The sequence below is a fragment of the Hypanus sabinus genome, chromosome 5 (assembly GCF_030144855.1).
Source record: "Hypanus sabinus isolate sHypSab1 chromosome 5, sHypSab1.hap1, whole genome shotgun sequence".
NCBI classification, from domain to species: Eukaryota; Metazoa; Chordata; class Chondrichthyes; order Myliobatiformes; family Dasyatidae; genus Hypanus; species Hypanus sabinus.
The window spans coordinates 158,241,112-158,259,083 of record NC_082710.1 but is presented as its reverse complement, the minus strand read 5'-3'; the positions used below and the strand labels follow the sequence as shown (position 1 = coordinate 158,259,083).

At 41.1% G+C, this 17,972-nt stretch overlaps 1 protein-coding gene across 13 annotated transcripts in view; it reads left to right on the top strand.

Annotated features, from left to right (window-relative positions):
* Positions 1 to 17,972, top strand: part of syngap1a (synaptic Ras GTPase activating protein 1a) — a 640,363-nt gene that overhangs the window by 567,824 nt on the left and 54,567 nt on the right. For 9 of the 13 annotated variants that reach the window (XM_059970717.1, XM_059970718.1, XM_059970720.1 and 6 more), the window contains one exon: positions 7,059 to 7,274. The exons of 2 other annotated variants lie outside the window; for them this stretch is intronic. In XM_059970717.1, the coding sequence (XP_059826700.1) occupies positions 7,059 to 7,259 (201 nt within the window). In that variant the 3' untranslated portion in view covers positions 7,260 to 7,274. Of the gene's footprint in view, positions 1 to 7,058; positions 7,275 to 13,827; positions 14,772 to 17,972 lie in introns of those variants that run through there. 2 more of the 13 variants (XM_059970719.1, XM_059970729.1) reach the window with 2 other exon arrangements.

Genomic DNA, 17,972 nt, shown 5'->3' with positions numbered 1-17,972 from the left:
AGGTGGGGGGTGGGGGTTGGTATAGGGACCATTTCTTTTCACATTATATGAGAATGACTTGGATGACAGAATTGATGGCCTTGTGACCAAATATGTAGATAACAGCAAGAAAGGTCGTGTTGAGGAAGCAAGAAGTCAACGGAAAGACTCAGACAGTTTGGGAGAATAGACAACAAGGTGGCAGATGCAGTATAGTGCAGTGATGTGTATGATCATGAACTTTAGTAGAAGGATTAAAGGCATAAACTGTTTTCTAAATGGGGAGAAAGTTCAAAAGTCAGAAGTTCAAAGCAACCTGGGATTCTTGTGTAGGATTGCCTAAATATTATCTTGCAGGTTGAATCTGTGGTAAGGAAGACAAATGAATTAGTATTCAATTTGAGAGGACTAGAATATAAGAGCAAGGGTATGATGTTGAGGCTTTATAGGGCATTGGTCAGACCGGACTGCGAGCAGTACTGTGAGCAAATTTGGGCCCCATTATCTAAGAAGAGATGTGCTGGCATTGGCAAGAGTCCAGAGGAGATTCATGAGAATGATTCCAGGAATGAAAGGGTTAACATATGAGGAGCATTTGATGGCTCTGGGCCTGAACCCACTGGAGCTTAGAAGAATGAGAGGGGATCTTATTGAAAGCTGTCGAGTATTGAACGGCCTAGACAGAGTGGATAGGGAAAGGATGTTTCCTATAGTGTGAGGGTCTAGGGCTAGAGGACACAGCTTCAGAATAGAGGGGCATCCATTTAGAACAGGGATGAGGAAAAATTTCTTTAGCCAGAGGGTAGTAAATCTGTGTAATTCATTGCCATGAAATGAATTGTGGAGGCATTGAGTATATTTAAAGCAGAAGTTGAGAGGTTCTTGGTTTGGTCAGGGCATTAAAGGTTAAGAGGAGAAGGCAAGAAGAATAGGTTTGAGAAGGATAAATAGTCACCGATGGTGGAATGGCAGACCAGACTTGATGGGCCAAGTGGCTGAATTCTGCACCTATGTTTTATGGTCTTATATCCATGCTGTGACTGCAGGGTTGAACTGAAGAGACATTAACTTATACTGTTGGTTCTGTAATACTGCAAATCATCCAGAGATGTTTCTGCATGGTCACTTCCCAATTCACAGCTGAAAAATCTCCAGTATTCTCTATTAGAAGTTCTAAGTCTGACATATGCCAGAACAGCACAGACTATCAGAAGTATCAGAGTTGTTATTCAACCAGCAATCTGGAAATTGCAAATTCATATAGGTAGCTCTTCAACAAAAAAAAAATACAAGTAAAAACCTGGCTTCAATAAAAATGGCTATCAGGCACATCTGGTTCACTTTTGAGGAAAAGACCAGTAGTGCTTCACTGACCAGACCTTACATTTCCAATAGACTGACCCAGTTGTATCCACACCTCAAGCAGTGGGAAATGAATGCAATGAAAATCCTGAAAATGAGAGTTGAACAAGACAGTCTTGATTGCACCATGTACAGCCTGAAGCTTGTCATCCTGACATCAGTATTTTTTCTGCTACTTCACCATAGTTTCACTAATTCAGTGGTCGTTTGCACTGACTCACATAGATTATTGAATCTGATGGGATCGAGTGGGAGCAGCTCAACAATAATTACCACTACCAAAGTTATATTATCTTTAATTGCTGAAGGAACTTAACAATTTCTAAGTTCACCTTCATACTCAAACTGACATTTTGGATTATGGTCCCTTTTGTAATCCCTAAAGCAGGAGTTCCCAGTCTGGGGTCCATGGACCTCTTGCTTAATGGCTTTGGTCCTTGGCATAAAAAACATGGGGAATCCCTACCCTTGAGTTTTACAACAAGATCCCAGAATGACTAGGTGATATGTCAGTATAGTATACATGACCAGGTAACACATACATATTGTCCAAGGCACTGAGGAGAACCACTTTATTACATCATCAGATTCTTCCGTTTAAAAATAATTAACACCCAATTGCAAGGATAGGTGCCAGCACCACCAGCAATACAACATACCTCAGTCCTGCACCCAAGCACCTGCCTAACTTTAGTTCTCCAAGTGTTATTGTGGGAATTGAACCCTTAATCTTCCAGCTGAAGAACTGAAAGGATAGACCCTAACAGGAAGTGAAATAACATTTTCCAACTTGGACTTTTGATAACTGATACAAATATGATGAAAATTCTCTGCAGTCTGCTTAAAGTCTCTTGAGAGGCTGCAGACTTTTGGATCACAAGTTCACTTTATCTTAGCACTAGCAAGCATGCATGCTTATCCCAATTGCAAGCTCTCTGCATTCTGCTTCAAACTCTGCTTCACCCTGGGAAGATCTCTTCTGGTCCAGTTTGCAGTATATTATGATGAGTCTTCTCAAATGAGTTTGATTCACAGAGTTCATTGTATTTCTGAGGCCAGACCTCCTTCAGTCTTTATATTCTTTCAGTTTGCTTGCATTTGCCATGATATTTTACAGGCTGATGCATTCTCTGAATATAAGTGGAATGCAAGCGTTTGGGCACTGCTGGTCAAAACTTCTGTTACTGTGAATAGCTAAGCGAGTAAAAGATGACCTGATTTCCAAAAGGCATAAAGTTAAAGATGACACATTGCTTTAATATTTTAAGCAAGATTACTTTTTTATTTCCATCTTTTACAGTTTCAAGATAACAAAAAAGGAAAAGGGCCCAAAGCAAAAGTTTGGGCACCCTGCAAGGTCAATACTTAGTAACACCCCCATTAGCAAGTACCAGAGCTTGTAAACGCTCTCTGTAGCCAGCTAAGAGTCTTTCAATTCTTGTTTGGGGGATTTTCACCCATTCTTCCTTGCAAAAAGCTTCTAGTTCTGTGAGATTCTTGGGCCACCTTGCATGCACTGCTCTTTTGAGGTCTATCCGCAGATTTTCAAAGATGTTCAGGTCAGGGGACTGTGAGGGCCAAGGCAAAACCTTCAGGTTGCGCCTCTTGAGGTAGTCCATTGTGGATTTTGAGGTGTGCTTAGGATCATTATCCTGTTGTAGAAGCCATCTTCTTTTCATCTTCAGCTTTTTTATAGATGGTGTGATGTTTGCTTCCAGAATTTGCTGATATTTAATTGAATTCATTCTTCCCTCTACCAGTGAAATGTTCCCTGTGCCACTGGCTGCAACACGAGCCCAAAGCATGATCAATCCACCCCCGTGCTTAACAGTTGGAGAGGTCTTCTTTTCAGTAAATTCTGCACCATTTTTACTACAAACATACCTTTGCTCATTGAAGCCAAAAAGTTCTATTTTAACTTCATCAGTCCACAGGACTTGTTTCCAAAATGTGTCAGGCTTGTTTAGATGCTCCTTTGCAAATCTTTGACACTGAATTTTGTGGTGAGGACGCAGGAAATGTTTTCTTCTCATGACTCTTCCATGAAGGTCATATTTGTGCAGATGTTGCTACACAGTCGAACAGTGCCCCACCATTCCAGAGTCTGCTAAATCTTCCTGAAGGTCTTGTGCAATCAAACGGGGGTTTTGATTTGCCTTTCTATCAATCCTACGAGCAGTTCTCTTGGAAAGTTTTCTTGGTCTTCCAGACCTCAACTTGACCTCCACCGTTCCTGTTAACTACCATTTCTTAATTACATTACGAACTGAGGAAACAGCTACCTGTAGACACTTCGCTAAATTCTTATAGCCTTCTCTTGCTTTGTGGGCATCATTTATTTTAATTTTCAGAGTGCTAGGCAGCTGCTTAGAGGAGCCCATGGCTCCTGATTTTTGGGACAAGGTTTGAGGAGTCAGGGTATTTATAAAGCTTTGGAGTTTGCATCACCTGTCCTTTCCTAACGATGACTGTGAACAAGCCGTAGCCCTAACAAGCTAATTAAGGTCTGAGACCTTGGTAAAGTTATCTGAGAGCTCAAATCTCTTGGGGTGCCCAAACTTTTGCATGGTGCTCCTTTCCTTTTCTTCACTCTAAAATTGTACAAAACAAAAATAATACACTAATCTTGCTTAAAATCTTGAAAAGAATGTTTCATCTTTGACTTTATGACTTCTGGAGATCAGTTCATCTTCTACTCACTTAACTATTCACAGTAACTGAACTTTTGCATGCCACTGTAGATTCGTCTTTAGTTTTACTTTGAAGGAAACTAAAGAGCTAGGCCTTTGTAACAAATGGGTAAACTAGTTTAGTTGATACACTGGATCCAGTAACTCCTTTATATCCTGGAAACTATGTGTTGGTCTATTGTATGTTTACCAAGGACACATTTTTGACATTGGAACTTTGTAGGAAGTAAGGGGTGGATAGCGTGGTTATCACTTTCTGTAAGAACTCAGCAAATAGAACTCTTCTGATTGCTTCAATCTTTCTGACTGAAATTGCAGTAATTTCTCAAGATAAGAAAGATCACTCAGCGAGAAAATGTTCTTTTAAGCAAGATATTGTAAATGGAAAAAAGTTACACGAAATGAACTTTGGCACAACTCAAAGGTTCCATGGTATTTTAACCAATGGATCGCTGATGAAAGCAGCAATCTCACTGCTAAGTTAGAAAGATTCATACTTCCACTCCAGAAACAGGCTCATCCACAGCTTGAGAGGTTTATCTTCTGTACCCATTCCTGTGTGTACACTCACAGTGTGGCAAGCCAGAACGTGCAATTCAGGAGAAGGCAGTCATCTTAGATACTGACACCAATTGGACATACTCATCTCTCATTGATCCTCTGCCCACCCTTATCACACAGCTAAGAACTCAAAATAGGTAGAGCATAAACATTGCATTTTTTACAATGTTATTCATTTTTCATTATGCTCCAAAATATCCATTTGCAAACAAAAACGGGTAAAACGAGAGGTTTGCCGTTGGTAAGGTAAAGTGATGACAAATCAAACCACGGGCTGGGGAGAAAGGGATTTCAAGGAATTGGTAATAATTTAACCATGAGTTATGCATGCTATCTCTTAGAAAATTGTTTAAGATACAGCTGTATTCCTTGACAATTTGTGAAGTGAAACATTGCAGCTACACAGCCTCCTACAGGGCAAAGAGGAAGGGGAGGGTACCATCACAGCTGGACGTAAAATCTCAGGATGCCACTGATTTTTGCCCAAAGGAAATAAAATGCTGGAAACAGTCAGAATGTCAGGCAGCACATATGGAGAGAGAAAGACAGTTCAGGTTTTAGGTTAAAGAGGGAAAAGCTTAGTGTTTCAGATATCATCTGTAGAGAGGAAAAAATAAATTAACGCTTCTTAGTTAGAAGTGAGAAAAAGTTAGAAGGGAGTTTCAGAGAAGGTTGGTGAGGAATGATTAAGACACAGATATATTTTTCACAAAGTCCAGGTTGGCGAAGCTCATTTGTTTGATTAACCTCCCTTGATCTGAGAGGAAGGTGGATTTTATTTGGTCATTTAAATATCGGGGCCGAGTTTGTTTGCCAGCAGACCAACCTGTGGGTACCACCATGAAAGGGGTATTAATTGCTGCCTGTTTGCCATGCAACCTTCTGAATGGAAACTCATCCAAGTTCACAAGGGATGGTGGGGGGAGGCGCTGTGTGATCTCCTATCCATTTAAACCTATCAGCACCGCGCCTACGACTGACATCATCAGTTACCATGTGTAGGGGGTCAGTCTGTGATTGGATGTTCGGATATTCCGTATGTGCACCTGTGTGAGGTGGGAATGGGTCGGCAGTGGAGGGGTGGCGCTACTGCAGATAGGGAAGATTTTCCACAGCTTCCTAGTGGCTATGGTGAAATCCTCGAGGGTCTAAAAATAATAATAGTGGGCAGAGGGTGGCAAGTGATCTGAAATGCAGAGGAAAATAGGCACGGGGGAGAAGCTTCCGGAAAATTGCATGGCATGTGAAAAATGAGCAAACATGCTGGAAACGATCATCATCAGGTTAGGACATTGGGAATATGTTAGGTTTATTACATCGGGCTTAATCTGTGCCCTTGGATGCTTTCTTATCTGCTGAGTATTTCCAATACATTCAAATCGAAAATGCTGAGTTGCAGGGCTTAATCACACCTTGGAAAAGTTGTGCCATTACTATAAAGACAGCAGGCAAAATGATTTTAACTTAGTCTGTAATGACATCAGTCAATTAGTCAAATCAGCCCCTCCCCGACTTTTGCCGTGCTCTGGAGTTGTAGTTTGCATATTAATTCCACACCATGGTTTGCCTGTCCTTTTTTGCAATGCATCACGGTGCTGTGGGTTGTAAATCCCGTACAAAGGGATGCCTGCTCTGCTCCGTTGCCGTGTTGCAGCAGCTAGCAGATTGTAAACATTAGCTTTCTTTGTCACTTGCTCATCGAAACATATATTGAAATGCACTGTTTGCCTCTAATCAAATCCATGAGTATTGTGCTGGACATCCTGGCGCCAGCGTAGCATGCCCACAAGTTGCTAACCCTGACCTGTACGGCTTTGGGAGATGGGAGGAAACTGGAGCACTGGGAAGAAACCCACATGATCACAGAGAGAGCGTACAAACTCCTTATGGGGAGCAGCAACAATTGAACCCTGCTGGCATTTGTTGGTGCTGTAATAGCACCACACTACTGTGCCACCCTTAGTGAAGGATTCTAGCCCCGTGGCATATTTTAAAATCTCTCAGGCTCTCAGGTAGGGTCAAGCCCCTGAGCTTCTGGCTGTTCTAGTTGCTGTGGTTCTGCTGTTGCTTTTTAACTCCTGCTGTCAAAACTGTTAAACAATGCTTCAAAAGGCACTTTGGTGATATAGAATCTAATTACTAACATTGGTGCTGTCATTACTACAGCAATATATTTACGTGTGTGTGTGTGTGTGTGTGTGTGTGTGTGTGTGTGTGTGTGTACGCACGCACGCGGACTCTGCATTTATATGGGTATGCATGCCTCTTGCACAGTATCCCTTGTGATATGGAAATTATGCCAAGCTGAATAGTGGCTGATCTTATTGGAACTACATGTGTAAATTTCTTTTTCTCTTCCTTCTTTCCTGTTTTCTCCTTTTCATTCTTTCACACCCTCCTCCCCTCACCCATTTTATTTTTTCTAATCTGCCTCCCTCACACATTTCAAAATCCCCCCTCTGGAAGTCAATGGAGCATTCCTTCAAAAAAAGCCAAAATGGCTTCCCGGCCCCTTCTGTTGCCCAGCCACCTCGGTCTCACCGTGCCAAGTACTTCGCCTCGAGCCGAATCGAGGCAAAGCTTCGTGGAGACCCCCGCCACATGCGTCGCCATGGCCGCCACTTCGAGTTCAGCGTGGAAGGGGGAGGGGGTCAGCAGCTGGTCTGAAGTTACAATGCCTTTGGCTTAAATTGGCACAGGACCTATGAAGGTGGTGCTTAGTCTACCACTTCCATTCTGGTTTAGATAACCTGTGCTGCTGTGTAAAGAATTCTCAAATTGGCTTGATGGGTTAGGGAGGGAAGAGGAATGGGTGGTGGGAATGGGAGGGCAAACAGGGTATTATGCTGAACAATTGCATTTTTATAAATATATATATATTTATATATAAATTGAATCAGGATCTGTGTTCAAAATTCACCCCCACACCCTCCCCATAGAACCTGGTAAGTGGGTTAATATCATGGTGGTTTAAATTACACACTAGCCGGGTGAAGAAAGGAATGCTCCGTTCACATACAGAAGGGGGCAGGGGAGATGGTCGCACCATGAGGGCCTTGTTGACTGACTCGGAGGCGACTAGCGAACCTTGGCTGGAACAATGTCTTACCTCCGACAATTGAGGCCAGCGAATCATAAGGTACGAGAAAAAGGGGAAAATCCTTCAAGCTGCAGTATCCCTGGCTTTCAGAAAGTCTGAAGGTTGTGGAGATGTGTGAAAAGTTCCAATTTCCATTGAGTTTCTGTGCAAGGGCCAGTGGAGGTGCTTTACACACTTTCTTGGTATTCTTGTCAAAGATGGAATAACACAAAATGAAAGAGGCCATTATTCAGTGTGGTTCAGTGTCAAATTGGTGGTGACCGTTCGTGTATACTGAGAAGAAAAAGGCAGAAATTGGACCTTGTTGCACATCTCCAGCAAGCCAGCAATTTCAGTGCTATCAGAAATCAAATCTACACAACATCTTCATGTGTGACTGTTCTCATGGACCTCTTGCAATTTTGCCTTTTCCTGCCATTTAAACAAGGAATGGAGAAGGTTCTTTTATTAAGAAGCTAGAAGCAACTCTTTGAAGAAGGAATAAATCTGTTTATTTTGTGGAATTCTATTTGAATTTGGGGTTTAGTGGGTGGGTGAGGAGAAAGTTAGGGAAATCTTCCCCGAAGAGCTCGTAATACTGAGGTCGCCATTTTACTTGGTGCAGCCACTACATCGAGATCACCTGTGGTCCCTGGACTGATTGTCCATCAGAGAGTCTTAAGCTAAGACACGAAAGGTTTGTCTACGCAAAAAAAAAATCTTTTCGAATTTGTCTGAAAAGTCATTGTGAGATTGTGTGGCTTTTTTTTTGTGTTTGCCTCTGTTCGTGTGTGGGTTTCTGTGCTTGTGTCCATTTGTCTCAACCAGTATTTCCCAGATAACCTGCATCTTGCCATTTTTAAAAACTTATAGACATCCGATGATGTGTTGCTAGTTTTCAGTTTAATATGAAGAAAGTTACAGGTCCCTAAAAATTAGTCCTGGTATTAGGAGTTGTCAATGTGTGCCAGTCAGAGTCATAACTGCAAAGACCAACTCCCTTAATGAGTCCAAATTTATGTGAGCCTCACGTGTCACGTGTCCTACTTTGGATTGCTATAATGAAATCTATTACTTCTAGGGATCCCAGAGGTCTGCAATTTTGGGTTACCGCTGCCTAACAATGCAACTTCCTGATCAGGCACATCACTAAATATTGTTATATCGTCCCAAGTCGCAACAAAGGAACCAACTTTATTTTAGAGCAGCCAGGATTAAACTTATGAATGGATTTCCAAATTTGGTTTCTAGATATTTTCTTTGTTCATATCTTCAAACCAGAAACATTAGATTCAGAACCTTTCAAAAACTAGGTTTTACAGCTGTTATGTTTTGCCTCTTTCGGAAAACCCTTTCACCAGGGCAGATGAATTCTCACATAGTCTCTGAATAGGGACATTTATATTGTACCTTTGTTTTTTGGGCTTAACCTAAAAGAAAATAATCTCAGTTGATCACCTGGTCTGACCAAGTACATGGCGACCTCTCAGGAGCAGGTCCCATGGAGTTCTGTTGGGGAAAACAGATGTTCGGCAATGTGAACTTAACCTTTATAATCAGGCCTCCAACTCATCCTTATCAGCTGATAGAGTCACAAGCATTTCCGTCTTCCTGCCCTTTGCTCCTGAGTATTCAGGATCTAGAGAGGCAAGAGGTCTCATTGAGAGTTGAGGGTGGGGACTGGGGCCGTGACTTACTGCAAAAAATAAATGCAATTCAATCCAACTAATCATTAACATCATTGGGTTGAAAGTTTCTCAAAAAGTGTGTCCAAGATGTTGTGTTGAAGCTGGATTTCTGTCTGTATCGCATGTGTGTCGGCTTTCAGTCTGTTGCCCACTAGTTTACTGCCTGGCTTGTGTTTTCTTTTGCCTACAACAGTCAGTAGATTGTATTGTGCTCTGCTATCTATGAAGTCTTACTGTATGACCAATGATAGATTTGCGACTTGCCAATTTAGCATTCTCTGTTGGAAATCATTGGGCATGAGTACATTCAGTTCTTAGCCAGTCCAGTGAGTTAATGTAACTCAAAGAAAATATTAACTGTTCTCATTTATCAAAGTTGGGCTGTCATGCTGCTGACCATCCCCAAAATCTCACTCTACTCTTTTGCGGAACTTATGGTTAAATAAGTGGCACACTAGCAGCAGTTAAGAGATACATCAAAGGGGTCACACAATTTATTGTATGCCCTTTAAGAAACAATTTGCCAACTACTGTAGTGTGCCTCCTATTTGTTCTAATATTGAAGGATAGGGATGGGAAAATACTTGAGAGGACTTTGTGGCCCCAGTTCCTTCAAATTCAGAAGCTAGCAGGAGTGGATGAATAGAACATTTTAGACAATTTAGTTGCAACCCAGCCCAAAATGTATTGAACTGGCCTGCCAGTAGAGTGGAGCAGGGAAAGTTTGTGAAAGGGTAACTTGCAGCTCAACTCTAGACAAATAGATGACATCAGATAAGTTAAATGGTTTAATCTTTCAACCTTCTGATCGCAACCTTCAAGGGTCCTTAATGACAGCCTGGCTGAGAGCTGATGTATTGGCCCCTCTGGTTAATGTGTTGGCCATTGTAAGTGAATATTGCAAAGCTCTGCAGTGTCTTAGTTGTGACTCCACTTTCACTTTGCAATCATATGTGCAATTTTTTTTTGTTTTACTTTCATTACTACTTCATTGAAGTTCACCATGTCTTTATTGGGTTTGAGTGTTCCATCATCTGCTCAGTATCTTTTCAAACAAGGGGCGAACAGTGGTGGAACACGGGTGCTTTCAAGCCAGTTTGAGGATGGTGCAAGAGATCAAAAGCAAGACCTAGATCATCAAGTCTTCTCCTCATATTGGCAAGATATTAAGTTCAATCCATTGTTGCTTTGTTATACCTTTAAAAAAATCAGTATTCATAGTTTCAGTTGATTATCATGTAATGTTGTCCTTTTTCTTTTCATCACATGGCATCCAGTGTCTTTTGTTGGCATCTGAAGATACCCCTCAAGCAAAGATCATGCTCTGTTGTGACTTGTAAAAGAATGTACTTTGTATATCATTGTGGAAGTGCTGTTTCAGTAAAATTGTTTTATGCATCTCCATCTTTTATAATGGCAAAATTTATAAAATATTTTTAAGGACCCCTTTGCTTCCATTCTTCCTGGTTTTCTGCACTGGTTTTGGCTCATCAGTACTTTGTGACTAGACACTGTAGAACTCACCAAGTGCCTGTTTGGTGAGTTGAAAGCCCACTGTAAGGTCATGCTGCCAACAGTTATCACTGCTTCTCTACAGCTTGACCTTTCATCACCAAGACAGAAAGCCAGCTTCAGCATCTGGGGAGTTGTGAAATCCTCACTGACAGAAGGATATGGGATTGGGATAGTGTTTTGCTGCATTGCATTAGCCATCATGCACATACAGTATGTACAAGCATGCATTTATAAACAGATATTGTAGAATTACATAAGTAACATGCACTGTGCATAAACAATACTTTGCCTATTGTGAAACATTCCTGGTAACCTCACTGTCAGTGCATCAATATCCAACCAAAACACAATGATCACCACCAAGTGAACAGAGAAGAGGATATGAAATTTAACTGTGAACTGATTTTGTTCATCACATGCCTTCAGCTTAATTCAATCTGGCAATCCATTTTGCAGCTAACTGAGAATGTAATAATAATTTAGTGGCAATGGGACTGACTTGACTTTGACTTGAAACTTTCAACTGTGTGACTTGCAGTCAACCAGCTCAGACTATGAATCCCGTTTTTCAGGTGACACAACTTCACAAAACTAGCTGCAATATGTACATCTGAAGGCTTACAATTGGCTCGGTAGGATGTGAAAGCAGACCAGTCTAAGGGTGTTCAGCCTGATGTACAGTACCTTGCAGTCCCCAGCTAATTACATTCAAAAAGCCAAACCAAGTAAGGAAAGACAGAAAGGAGAGTGTGAGCTTTGGGGCATTGGGGAAATGCAGGGTAACAAGACCCAGAAACCAAAAGGAGACTGTGCTGTTACCTTGCATTGTAATATGCTTTGCACCTGCTATGTTTGCATGATTATCATTTTGTCACAAGTTGAAGCCTTTCATTCTCTGTGCTGTGTCTTCTTGTTTGTTTGGTCCAAGCTACGGTACCCCCACTGTTACGACCAAGGGCACCTATATTTGGTGTATCCCATAAGGAGAGCCAGGTGCTTCAGAGGTCTAATTTAATTCTGCATGACTTGCCAGATAGGAAATCACCCAGGTTAAGATGAACAGAGCTTTTGGATCCTGGCCAGCATTACACTGATTTGATTATGAGTGGAGTTTAAAATCAACTATTGATCAGCCATGACCCTTTCATTTTGCTTAAGAGGTCATTAAGCATCCACCATGTCTTGTTGATTTAATCAGCAGCCCAGGCTGTGTGGGATTTCATCCCGCACCGAGAAGGGGTCCGGTAACTAGAATTGGGCATCTTCTAGCAGATTGATCATCTTAATCATGGCGAGGAATGGTTAAAGGGTTTAGCAGCTGGAGTTTTAAAAATTGTAGGATGTTGAGGGGACTGCAGAAATCAGCTGCTGAGAAGCTGAGTACATTATTGGGTGAGCAGGAAGAGGCTATTAATGAAGATGGCCAACGTTATTCCTAAGTCTCTGCTCTGTTCCAGAGTGGCATTGCTGGGGTAGGAAAATTACTGGTCATCTGTGGTGATGCCCAATAGCCAAGATGATGGCAGATTGGGGGAAAAAATCCCTCATTCTGGCGGGGGGAGAGTGGTAGGCAGTTTCCAGCTTCCAGATAGTAGAAGGAAAAGGGATGAATCCCGCCAGAAAGCATTTCTACCTGCCATTCGATGACAAACCAGGTGTTATGAAACCTGCATTAGGACAGGCCACTGGGCCTTTAATCCCATGCCAACAAAGTACATTATATCCAAAAAGGCAACTAAAGGGGTGAATCTAGGGAGGACAGAAAACAACCAAGTGTTGTTATAGGTCTCCAACAATTCTATTTTGATGTAAACTAACACCTTTGATTTTAAATATTTGGCATGGAGATGATGAGCTTGCATTTGATTTTAATCCCACTGCCATATCAGGCACTTATCGATCTAATGCAGCAGTAGGTCAAAGTAGCCTGCAGTGGGTACAGCAAATTCCACTTTTGTAGAGAGGACAGAGTACAGGTTTACTTCATTTGCATGTTTCAAGCCGATACTTGGATAGAATCAGTCTGCTGGTTATGCGAGGAGATGGTGCTGTGAGATTGGCTCCAGAGCTCTCATACAAGAAGCAAGGAGCAAGACCAGACATTTTGTTCAATTGGAGTCAGGGGGCCCTGCCCATTTCATAATTCTTCAAGTGCTTTATTAAGACTAACTGCCCCGAAGCTCAGGCCACCATGAAGGAGCACACTGCACTGGGATGTGAAGGCAAAGATGTTGTAAATTGTTGGTAGATTTGATTCTTGATGGCATGAAATGTCCTCGTTCCCTTGAATCATCCAGCCAAAATCCTGCATCAAGCGCACTGCTCATTCTGTTCGGGTTTATTAAAGACCAGCCTTCCAGTCAGGGTATCTATATTTTAAAACACCCCTGTTCTTTTTCATTCACTGTTAGTTATTTTAAATTTTTATTCATTTCCTGCTGTTAAAATGGCAACAGATTCCTCATGATTCCATTTGCTAAATCCCGTCCCACACTGCCCCTTTTTCATATAGAAGAGATTTGTCATCTTTGACCTTGCTTTCTCCCACTACTTGATATTCCATCTGCCCAGCCACATCCCAACCTTCAAGTATGTGTTCCTCATCTATGGCTCAAAGCTTATTTGCATAGAGCCTGAGTCATGGAATGGTTTTAATTGTCAAGAATGTCCTTGAATCCTGTTCAAAATATGTCACTTGCCTTAAAGCTATGAATATTCTATTTTTCTAGTCAAACAATTTGAAGTATTTAAAAAATGCAATGCGTTTGTATGTACAATTAAATTGGCATTCTTTATTAACAAATATATTCATTACCTTTTGTGCCCTCATGCGCTGTTTCAAGGAGTTGGCTTGGTTGCTTCAAGGTACAGAGGGGTTCGCCCTCCTTGGCGATGGATGCTGTGGCTTTAACATGGATTTCTTCCCTTTTTATATTTTATTTGTCTTGTTTAGGAGAGGCAGCTCTCAACGATGGGGGCCACCAACTCCCGGCTGATGAGTACCCTAACTCACATGAAAGACCGGTGCAGCGAGACCCAGCTGAATGGCGTGATGTCATCGCACCCTCCGCCGCGCCTCCAGATCACTGAAAATGGCGAATTCCGTAATGCCAGCAACCACTGATGCAAAGGGGAAGGGGGCTGGAGCAGGGGACAGTGGTGGGGGGGAGTGGAAGCAAAGTCAGGTGCAAAACATCTCTCCTACCCCCTACTTAACTTCATTTCTCCTCTCCCTTTCCTCCACTTTCCCCTGCTCAAGCGTGCCCGCAATGGGATGAAGCTGGCAAAACGGCAGAAATGAGAACCAATTTTAACTATTAATAATTGTTTTATATCCTATCGTCATCCATGCACGAACACTCCTGAGTTCATTGGCTGTGGACAATGCCTGGATCTCGATGCACTTAACGAGTGGTATATTTTTCATTGCACTTTTTTACTTGTGCCGTGTTTAAATGGCCTACTGTGTGAGAAAGAAAAGGAAAATGTTTGAGATATAAATATAAATAATATATATAAATAAATATAACAAAATTGTACAGTTCATAAAAAATCTCTAGTTATGTGGAGAGTGGGTTTGATTGAAATCTTCACTTACAAGGCTACTAATTTCGTGCTTGGCTAATGCTCATCCTTGGTGCAATTGGATAGCATTTGGTCCCACCAGTTCTGGTTACTCTGATTCACCAGGAAGGCAGTGTGCATTTCTCCATTGACACATACTCTCCTCCGGGAGAACTTGAGCCAAATTCAGCAGTGCTAGTGAGACTCTTGAAGTCATCTGCCTTTTGTAATGCACATCATCTCAAATCTCTGATGGAAAGAAACAGACCAGACAGATTTTGGAAGTGCCCCTCTATATTGTCCTGACAACCAGAAATTATACAGTCCTGCTATAATACACTGGTACAAAACAAATAAGCTTTGTTTGATTCATTCACTTTAAAAGAGGGATTTGCATTTCTTTGCCTCAGGTCATTCCCAAATAGCTTGTTGCTAACTCGATAGCTATAATGATCAGGTAACCTCTAATTGTGATATTGGCTGGGGATAATTTGGCCTAGACATCAGGTAAATTAATCACTTTGGAATTTTGCGAAGTAGTCTTTTACATCTACAGTAGAGGCTGGCTGGTGCCTTAGTTTCATGTCCTATCTGAAAAAAAACTAGCAGCCATAGTGCAACACTCCCTCAGTATTTTCTTGTGGTGTTCTTGGAGTGGGATCTGAACGTACAGCTTAAAGATGTCTTACTTCCAGTTCTTTATCTTATTGGGCACCCTACCTCCTGCTAACCACATGAGTTTAGGATCCCAAACTCCTGCAGGTCATTTTAACAAGGCCATCAACTTTGATGGTCTCCCCGTCTAAAATTCCAATGCTACAGGTTCTCAAAATACTTTAAAAATCTTGCTAGTTTCAAGCTCAAATGCCAGATCACTATTTGTTTAAAGTTGAGAGCCCAATTCCAGGTGATTACTCAAACTAGAATTCAATTCCTGGTTTCACATTATCACACCTGGTTTCTCCAACTACAAAACTAACCTGGATATTCTAACAGGAAGTTAAATTTATGTGGTTCTGCAAAACGTGCATAGACTTCTGATTGGCACTTCAGCTAGAATTCCAATTTTGCCTAATGTTTCAATGAACTTTGACTCTTGTCATCTGAAAACCCAGTGCTTGGTGTCTGCATATACAAGAGCATATCATGTTGTTTTCTCCAGCTAGATATTCTGATTCTGACAATTAGAAGTGCATGTCTTTCTAATTCCCCAAAAAGAAGATTAACCTATAGTCTTTGAGAATGCAGTTTTTCTCCTTTTTATTTCTTGGATGGAAAGCCATGAATCCTGTTGGATTCCCAAGCTCTAACGCCTTCACTTCTGTTGATACTGAGGACCCATATCTCTGAAGCTCCGACAACCATTTGGATTTTTGACTTCTGACTTTTGTAAACCCAAAGTATGGACTACTGTTGGATTCCTGGATCATAAGACTCAATTTCTCTTGCACTTAAAGTATAAATTCGGTTGGTGTCCTGGAACTGAAGTGTCCCTTTCTGCAGGTCTAATGGATTTCTGGTGAATTATCAGAACTGCTTGATATTAGGTTGCCGTCCTCATTAACTAAAGCTCCAGATGATCTTTCAGAACCTTAGGGAAGTGAATTAAATGTTGCCTCGACAACTATTATTGATTTTTGTTAAAATTAATCCAACAGTTTTCGAAAACACATATATTTTCCAACAATATGGTGCTGATTATTGGTCAGTTGATCAGGTTGGATGCAAGTTATCAACATGAGGTTAGCATGAAGTTAACTCGGAAGTGAATAGATGGTATTGCAGTAGAAAAGTTTACTGGGACGAGTGTGGGCTCATTAGAGATATTCTATGGGAATGAAGTTGATAATAGGGCTATGTGATGTGCTGAGGTAGACATTTGGTGGTTGCTGTAGATCATTGTTAGGTGAGAAACAGTTAAGTTATTGAGAAGAGATAATTCTCGTAACTTGATGAAGAAAGAATTGATTAATTTTAACATATCATCTATGACCTCAGAACATCATCCAATAAAATATTCATTTAAATTGTAGTCAGTTTTTCGATCTGAGAAATCTGTGGGCCAAATTCCGTATAAATTCAGAGAATAATTACCATGATGTTCTTCAATAGGACCTAATAAAAACCCTGAACCATCCCCAAAAGGACATGCTCAATTCATGGCCAACTTTATACTGTGCATGCCTTAAGACTAGTAAAATATCCCAAAATGCTTCACAAAACGTATCCAACCAAAATCTGATACCATGCTAATGAAGGAAGGAGGAGCAGAAAACTTAAATGAAGTGGTTCCAGGCTGAAAGTACAACAGTACAATGATGGGTTGAAGGAAATTTGCTATATACAAGAGCCCAGATGTGAAAGCATGTAAAGATACTGACGGGTTTACAGACGTAAGAGTGATGCCGTGAAGTGGAACCAGGGATCAGTATAGGTCTCAATATCAGCATGAGGAGAAGAGGATGATTGGGGATAGTGGTTCTTCAAGATGCAGACAGCAGTAACATGGTTTTGACCTAAAACTACACCCATCCTTTTGCCTTTACGGATGCCGTTTGACCTGCTGAGTTCCTTCAACAACTTGTTTCTGTGCTGCAGACAACAGTGCACTACCAGTTTTTGGTATTTTGGAGAAAGTGGATTATGGATATATATCAGGGACGTACATAGAATTCTTGTCCCATTTGCCCACCTCCGGGTTTCTGATTGCACTGTAAAATGAAAAAGCAATAGATAGTCATCCCAGGATACAAATGTCGAATGTTCAAGGACATTGCCTTAAGGTGATAATAGGGAAAAGTTTAAGGGAGAACTGCAAGGCAAGTTTTTACATAGAGTGATAAGCGCCTGGAGCACTGTACTAGAGATGGTGGTAGAAATAGATACAATGGTGGAATTTAACAGACATTTCAACAGACACATGAACATGAGGGGACTAAGGGATATGGATCATACATAAACAGATGGACTTAGTTTCATTTGGCTTCATGGTCAGCACATGGGCCAAACTGGCTGTTCCTGTGCTGTACTGTTCTATGTTGAATATATTTATAAAGTCCATTTCAGTCTCAGGCAGTCCCAAGACAGTTTACTGCTAATTAAGTACTTCTGTGCCATTCTGTGCAAGGAATGTGACAGCCAATTACGCGTATTCATAGTTGTTGACCAGAGGTTACAGAATATTTGTCAAAAGACCAGTGGGAAGATGAATAAAAATGTTGTGAATTATTATGATCTGTAAAGAACTGCCTGAAAAGGATGTCAGAAATAGATTTAATATTGTTAGTCAAAAGGGAATTAGGATGTATATTTGGAAATATATATTTGCAGGGCTGCAAGGAAAGGATAAATGAGAGGAGCGATTTTTGAGCTCTTTCAGAACATTAGCACAAGAATGATGAGCCAAAGACATCCATCTTGTGCTACACAATTTCACAAGCCAATCTCTTACCTCTGGCAAATTCTTATGAATAGATTGTAAATTTGTGGGGGAATCTTAATTAAATAAAACCTCAGACTGAATAGGTACTTTAA